Source organism: Pinus tabuliformis, chromosome 6 (genome assembly GCF_031772625.1).
Source record: "Pinus tabuliformis cultivar Carrire ecotype Pingquan chromosome 6, CPIR1, whole genome shotgun sequence".
NCBI lineage: Eukaryota > Viridiplantae > Streptophyta > Pinopsida > Pinales > Pinaceae > Pinus > Pinus tabuliformis.
The window spans coordinates 736,952,035-736,960,546 of record NC_142292.1 but is presented as its reverse complement, the minus strand read 5'-3'; the positions used below and the strand labels follow the sequence as shown (position 1 = coordinate 736,960,546).

The following is an 8,512-nucleotide window of genomic DNA, read 5'->3' as shown; positions in this document are numbered from 1 at the left end:
CTCCAGGAGTTTCATAATAGCACCCCCCACCAAATAATCCGTCCATCGTTGCAGAGGTCACAAATATTGGCCTGCCTTTTGGGTGTTTCGAAACCCTAGCCATCAAAGTTCACCCATCTATACAAGGACCACAACACGTGCCTCTGGGTACTGCTGACCTGCTTTCGGATCACCCCACCATTCCCAGATCTGGAAAAAGGAAAACAAAGTGTGTGAGGGCTTCCCGGAAGGATTTCACCCTCACGTTCAGCGAAGGTCTCACCATGGGTGAAGTGGTCAACACGGTAGGGAAGGTCCTGGTGGGAAGGGTCAGAGGCCGAGCCTACTCTGCAGAGCGGCTCAATCGATGGGTAAAGGAAATCTGGGGAAACACCTTCAAAGACCTCCCTGAGGTACAGATTCTCCCCCGAGGCTGGTTTGCACTGCATTTCTCATTGGAAGAATACACCTCTTTGGCGTTATCCCGCTGCTGGCACATTGAGATGGCCCCGGTATTAGTGAAACGATGGAGTCCGCTTTTCGACCCTGAACGGGAGCAGATTAGGGCCGGATCACTATGGGTGAGACTACCGGGGCTCCCATTGCAATACTGGTCTGAGGATGTTTTCGTCCGTATCGGGAATACCCTGGGTACCTATTTGGACTATGACAAAACCTACATTCAATCTAGGAACAGAACATTAGTTCGCATTCTGGTGCACTTGGACACTAGGGAAGGTCTGGAAGAAAAAATCACCCTTCAATGGAGGCATTTCACCATAATACAAATACTGGATTACGAAGGAGTCCCCTTCAAGTGCCGAAGATGCCACAAAGTTGGACATCTTTATAAGGAATTCCCTCTGGTGCGAAAGGACAAGGAACCCTCTGCGGGAGCTGAGGATGCCACAGGGACACACATTGAACCCATTTCGGGACCATCTGCATCTGTTGCTGCGACAACTATCGGGTTGACATCCTCCATTCCTCTGGACACTCACAACGGACCTCATCCACCTTCCCCGCTGATGACCAGATCACGGGCTGCTGCTGAGGCTGCTCGTACATCAGGTACTCCCTCTTTCCCAATCTCTGATTTTATTTCCTCACTTGCATCCTCTGCATCGCATGTGCATGCTGCATCTCTGGGAGACACTCTTACCCCCATTCCTTGTCCCCTCACCCCTCATTCACCGACTTTCTCCACTACCCCCCCATCCTTCCCTCCTGATCCCCCCCATGTCCCCTCATGCTCCCCATCCCTCCCCCTATTTCCCCCAATCCTTATAACCTTCGATCCTGCCTTGTCACCCCAAAGGACGGCAGATCCGTCCTAGGCCTAATACCCTCCCCTTTGAACCATAAACCCATTTTTGGTCGGAAATAACATCTATCCAAAGTTATCTTGATAGCGAAGGTGGAAGTCGCTTCCGGCAAACAAGCCTCACTCGACCGGGTTCTTAGAGCACCGAACAACCTTGCTCAACTACCTCCATGAAGTGTCTATCCTTCAATTGTAGGGGCTTGGCTAGTTCGCCCAAAAAACTAGCCCTCATAAGACTTTTTGACTCTGAATCTTTAAACATCATCTTCCTTCAAGAAACCTTGGGAGAAACTGACCTCATCTCCCACACTCTCGGCTCCCTAAAGCCTAGCTGGATTTTTCAATCCCTGGATGTTATCGGATGATCAGGAGGATTGGCTTTAGGATATAATCCCTGCACCATAAACTTGAGGACCTCTTGGGGTGGTGACGGATTTATTGGCATGGATATCTTCTCTTCTGATCTGGGAGTGGACCTTCATATTGTCAATGTCTATGGACCATGCCACCACATAGAGGCTTACTGGAATCGATTACTCAACCTATCGATTATGTCCTCAGACAACCTTATCATTGGGGGAAACCTAAACTTCTCCATTGGATATGGAGAATCCTTGGGTACCAATGCACAAATTGACAGGCTCACTGAATCGATGGAGGGGCCAATGGAACAACACCATCTGACAGACATTCCCATGAACAAGCCCCTTCCTACTTGGAGAAATCGGTGTACAGGAGAAGCTAAATTAGCTAGAAGGCTAGATAGATTCCTAATAAAGGACACTCTGATACAAAATCTATCCCTCTATAGACAATGGGTGGGATTTGGTGGAATATCGGATCACTTCCCCATATTCATGGAGATCTCGGGTCCACAAAAAAAACCGAGGGAACCTTATTTAACTCCACCTGGTTAAATGACCCATCCTAAACCCAAATGATAAATGAATTCTGGAGATTCCATCCCCCATCCAGAAGCAGTACTTGGGCTGAAGGGTTCTGCTAGAACCTCAAAATGCTCAAAAATCTCTCCATTAAATGGGTCAAGGAAAAATCTAAGAGAGATGATAATACCCTCACTACAGTGGAGCAATCTCTGGCTACACTTCAGGATGAGCAGAACAAAGGGTTTACATCTGTTGAAGCTAAGGATCAACTAATTGCTCTAGAAAATCAGAAGATCAAAATCCTAAAGGAGAGAGAAGAAACCTGGCGACTCCGAAGCCGAGCAATCTGGTTGCAAGCAGGGGATGAAAACACAAAGTTCTTCCAAAACTACGCTAAAGGAAGGAAAATCTCCAACACTATCTGGCATATGCCCCGGGAAGATGGAAGCATGGCATCAACTTTCAGTCAACTCTCTCAGTTAGGGTATACACACTTTAGAAATCTCTTCAGGGCTCCCCGTGAGGCATCCATTGCTGAAATTGTCCAAACAGCTGGACACTTCCCCAGTTTCGTTGATGAGGACTCTTATGAGGAACTTAATTCCCCGATCACACTAGGGGAACTGGAAGGAATGCTAAAATGGTTCAAGAAAGACAAGAGCCCTGGACCGGATGGATGGCCCATAGAATTCTTCCTTGCTTTCTATGACCTCATTGGCCCTAACCTACTTAAGGTGGTGGAAGAATGCAGAACAACAGGGCGTATGTATGATGCCATCAACACTACATTCATTGCTTTAATCCCAAAATCCGACTCCCCAACATCTTTCAATGACTTCCGACCCATCTCTCTCTACAACAGCTTGTATAAAATCATAGCCAAGATCATAGCAAACCGGCTCCGCCCTATCCTGTCTAGACATATTTCCCCTGAACAATTTTCCTTCCTATAGAACAGACAAATTCACGAAGCTATCGGCACTGCACAAGAAGCCCTTCACTCCATCAATCATAAAAAGATCAAAGGAACCATTCTTAAAATTGATCTAGCTAAAGCTTTCGACAAGGTTAGCTGGCTATACATCAAAATGATCCTCACCCACCTTGGGTTTCCCCCTCCTTTCATCAATTGGCTCATGTGCTGCATAACCTTAGCCACTTTTAGTGTCCTCATAAACAGCTCTGCTTCGCATTTCTTTCATGCCGAGAGAGGCCTTTGGCAAGGATGCCCACTTTCCCCTCTTTTCTTTCTCATTGTTATGGAGGCCCTAAGCAGGCTCCTCACATCTGCCAAAAGGGATGGCCAACTACATGGATTACAATTGAATGACCTCTGCCACCTTACCCGTCTACTTTTTATCGATTATGTCCTCATCTTCCTCGATGGCAGCCAGAGGGACTCATCCACCTTCCATGACATCCTTAATCTCTTTGCAAAAGCCACCGACATGGAAGCAAACCACACAAAGTCCACCATCACTCTCTCCTACACTTCACCCTTGGAAGCTAGATCTGCATCCCATCTTCTTCCTTTCCAGCATCATCTTTTGGAGGATGGTATAAAATACCTGGGCTTCAGGCTTAAACCTCATAGTTACCATATTTCAGATTAGATTTGGCTCATTACTAAAGTTGAGAAGAGGCTAAAAATTGGAACCATAGATTCCTTTCAAGAGCAGGACGTCTAGTGCTCATAAAATCTGTTTTGGAAGCCACCCCTGTGTACTGGATGACTTTGGCATGGATCCCTAGAGGGATACTCGCTCACATCCAAAAGATCTGCTGCAGATTCCTTTGGAATGGATACAAAGAAGGCAAGCCCTATGCATGGGTGGGATGGAATCAAATCACTCTACCAAAAAATGGGGAGGATGGGGATTAAAAGACCTCCCTGCATTTGCACATGCTCTTGCAGCTAAAATGGGATGGTCCTTACTCACTACTCAGAACCTCTGGACCAAGGTCACCTATCATAAATACATTTGGCCTCAACACCTCATGGACTGGATTCGTAACCCAACCTGGCCTCGAACTGGGATATCAATTGTTTGGAAATCCATCCTCCATACTATGCCCAGCATTCGAGAGGGACTTGCTTGGAAAATCAAAGAAGGCAACATGGCACACATAGGTTTGGATCCATGGTTCAGTGGGGAAAATATGCATCACTTACCACCTGATCTTATACTATTCCTAAATCAGAGGTAGATTAAAACGACTGGATAGATCGCAGACAAGGAAAACAACTCCATATTTGAACAAGTCTGGTTCTTCGCACAACACTTGGGCATACCCGAACCCTTGCATCATTTCTGGGAGGGTTATATACATGCCCTCAATGAAGCACATGTTCGCATAATAGAGGGGTTTGACAGACTAATCTGGTCCCCGACAGAGAACATGAAATACTCTCCCAAAGCAGGATATCGATACCTGATATTGGATCATCAACCACCTGCTCTCCTGGAATGGTGGTTAAAACTCTAGAAACTGAAAGCTCCCCCTTGAGCTAGACTTTTCATGTGGAATGTGCTCCGCAACAAGACTCCAACTGGAGAAAACCTCATGCGCAGATTGCAATTTGGGCCACACTGGTGTGTCCTCTGTACACAGGCAGCAGAGACCAATGAACACCTTTTTTTAACCTGCCCTCTCACTGTTCATCTATGGCAACAAATAATACACCTCCTCAAAAAACAAGGCAGTTGGCATGGACTGTCAATCACTGAGGCATGGATAAATTGGAATAGAGTGCATTCGGACAGCAAGACTCGATGCATACCCCTCCTCGTATGCTGGAAGATCTGGTTGACTAGAAACAAAATCATCTTCCAAGGTTCCCCGGCTCGATGGCCTCTCATCACTGCAAATGTTATAGCTGCTTATCATGAAATCCCTGAAGAGACACAACCCTCTACAGCACGTCCTCATGCCCCTGAAATTATTGATCGAACTACCCCGTGGGCATACTTCGATGGTGCAACCCAATCTCATGGATGTGGGGGAGGATCTCTTCTATACCTATCTGATCAACACTATTACAAAATAAAAATGGGATTGGGGGAGGGTACAAACAATTTTGCAGAACTGATTACTCTTAGACATTTATTGCACTTTGCACTTGCACACTCATGCAATAACATACAAATTTTTGGGGACTCAAAAATCATCATAAACTGGTTCAACAACATAAATACATGTCATGCACATTCCCTCAGAAACATTCTGGATGAGATTATGGTTTACAAGGCTCAATTTAACTCTATCATCTGCCAACACATTTACAGGGAATATAACGAGGTTGCTGACAAGTTATCCAAGGAGGCCATGACACAACCCAGAGGACTGTGGATGATACTAGAACAACATGGAGCATATCAATATCAGTTCTACCACCGACCTTACATCGACAGAACTTATCCTCGGAGGGACCAGGCACAAAATTTTTGATGGACATAATAGCTCAGCTTTTTTCATATATGTATATATTTATGTTGATAATCTATCTTTTTACGCAACTCTGAACACCCTGTGTGGTGAATATGCACAACGCTCTAATGGTTATGGCTTCGGCACATATATTATTTTTTTGACAACTATGAACCTGGTTTCAACCAGCAGTTATGCATATGCCTATAGCATCTACTACATGTAATTTTTCAAATTAATAGAAAATTACGATTTTTCCCTGGGAAAAAAAAGTTGAACCAACTAACCTTATTGAAAATTTTATTATGAATAATTAATATTTTTTATTTTTAAAATTTATTTTTAATTCATAATAATACAAAAAAAAATAAAAATAAAATAAAATAAAAATAAATGAAATTATAATTTCAAAATAATAAGAAATATGATGTGGAATGGAAAGATGAGAATGACGAGAAGTAACCCAATTTTGCTTAACACCAATTCAACGACGGACATATCTTGGTAATATAAAAGGAGGGAAAATTTATTAACATTTTAAAGATTAATTCACGACATGGTTGAAAATTTTAGATGTCATAATTATTGATGATCACAATGAATATCGTTTAACATTTTTTTAGTTAGTTATATAATATAAATAATTAATATTCATATAAGTTAAGAAGAAAAAATTAATTAATATGTTTAAGATTAATTTATCATATTGTTGAAAATTTTAAATGTTATAATTATTAATGATGATAATGAAAGTTGTTTAATAATTTTTTAATTATTTATAAAATTTAAATAATTAATATTTTTTATAGTCAAAATTTCTTATTTAGGTTTAATGTTTACATTTTTTGTTTGTGGATTTTCAAAATTTTAATGCGATTATAATTGTTTTTTTCCCGGAAAAAGAAAATTCATAATTTCTATTAATAAGAAATTACATGCTATTAATGTCCAAAAACATATGCTGTAACCATAATTATTATTTAGTAAGTGGTTTCCAAAAAAAATTATATATTCTAAAAAAATTTACCATCCAAAAGCGAAAAGGGACTTAAAAACCAAAACAAAACACAAGTACTATCAAAGTACATCCAAAAGTTATTATCTTAAAAAGTTACAAGAACTGGATTTTCTATATGCGAATCACGAGGTAACGAGGGATCCCCTATATCGTGCCCATCTGCTTTCATCGGAGAAATTATAAATAATTAATATTAGTATTTGTGTAAATTATAATTAAATTTTATTATTGATTTTAATTAGTGATGTTTTTTTTTTATATATGTAAATAGATATTTTTAAAAAAATATATTTTAAATATTTAATTAATGTATTAATATTTGTGGATGGTGTTTTTAATAAACTCATTAATATATTAAATACAATTAAGTTTGAACTACTTAACAACATGAAAATAGCTAAATATATGAAAACATTAACTATTGTTAATTGAATTAAACCCTTTAAATTCACTCGCTCGCATACTTAAACAAGAAGAAAAAGTCATTATTGTTGTTAATAATATAGACTTTTTTTTGTCATACAATATAATACAATAGAATAATAAATTGAATTCACGTAAGAGAAGAAATATAGAGATATGAATTGAATCCCTCATACCTTTTTCAGAGGATTTCCCCAAATGGTGAATATTCCCTAACACATATTGAGTGTGTATTGTAGTGGAGAACCAATATACTAACACATATTGAGTGTGTATTGTAGTGGAGAACCAAAACACTAATACATATTGAGTGTGTATTGTAGTGGAGAACCAAAACACATGCTAGAGCATATATTTATTGTTTTAAAGTAGATCATACAACAATCAACTATTTAGAGAAGCAATTTGACCTAAACAAGAAAAAAAATCATTACACACTACATCATAAATGCACAAACAATATTCACATAGTTGCTCACATTTCCTTCTTATTACAATATGCATGCTCCATGTAATGTTTTTGGTTTAAATAGCGTGTTGTGTTTCCACACAGCCTATCTCTTATGTTTTTTTGTTGTCTTACATATCTCTCTTCACTATGTAATTATGCTTATTATAATACAAATATAGCTTATTTTTCTTACTGGAAAAAAATAATGAAAAATGAATTAGAAAAACCAATTTCAAATTGATATGTTATCTATCTTTGCAATCAAGTTAATTATTTATTAGAACACAACTCCCAACAACTTTTTCTCATTTCCTCTATTCTTTAAGCACTTCATTCCTTCCTCTCTCAAATTTTAATTGTATCTTCTGGCATTTAAATTCTTGGCTTGATTCTTCAAACGCTACCATCACCCCTTTTTCCTTCTCTAATTTTGAGCGTTTTGACTCTTCTTGATGATATAACTCCACCTCTAATGTATCTTTTCTCTTTGACTACAACTACCACATTTGAGTTTTCTACTCATTCATGTCTTAACTCAATTCATCACACATACTCACGGCCTTTGCCACCTAAAGTAAGCAACCCAATTAAATACAAATAGATATAAAATTACATATAAAAGAGAGAAACATAAGAGGTGATGATGTTTTTTATTAACCAACATAGTGAAGTATTTAGCTTAACAACCCCTTCTTCTAAAAGTCATTGCAACTGCTTATTCACTTTATCAATATTTGATATCAATAGTAAAAAAATCCTCATATATTATCAAAAACTTTCCAAACAATTATACCTTATGTTTAACCTCCCTCTTAAATGAAAATTCTTTAAATTCTTAAACATTTTTTATAAAAAACAATATTTTTTTTGTACACTTGCACTTTCAACACTTCTTCTTACATCTTTCTTTGGAATGCAATAAATCATTATAAAAGGAAACAATCATAATCATAATCACCTCCATTCATGGATGGAGTAGATGGAGAAGTCTATATGGTAAG

At 39.1% G+C, this 8,512-nt stretch overlaps 1 protein-coding gene across 1 annotated transcript; it reads left to right on the top strand.

Moving 5' to 3' along the window:
• The first annotated feature begins 263 nt into the window (after positions 1-263).
• On the top strand, positions 264-2,220 carry LOC149260842 (uncharacterized). The gene is made up of 2 exons (XM_089461113.1): positions 264-1,050; positions 1,673-2,220. The coding sequence occupies exons 1-2, from the start codon at positions 264-266 to the stop codon at positions 2,218-2,220; spliced, it is 1,335 nt and encodes a 444-aa protein (XP_089317239.1).
• The last annotated feature ends 6,292 nt before the right edge of the window (positions 2,221-8,512 follow it).

Bases quoted from the DNA above. Each gene is read 5' to 3' on its own strand.
- LOC149260842 (XM_089461113.1), top strand. From the start codon at position 264: ATGGGTGAAGTGGTCAACACGGTAGGGAAGGTCCTGGTGGGAAGGGTC. The intron at 1,051-1,672 runs GTACTCCCTCTT...TCGGATGATCAG, and splicing joins TGAGGCTGCTCGTACATCAG to GAGGATTGGCTTTAGGATAT.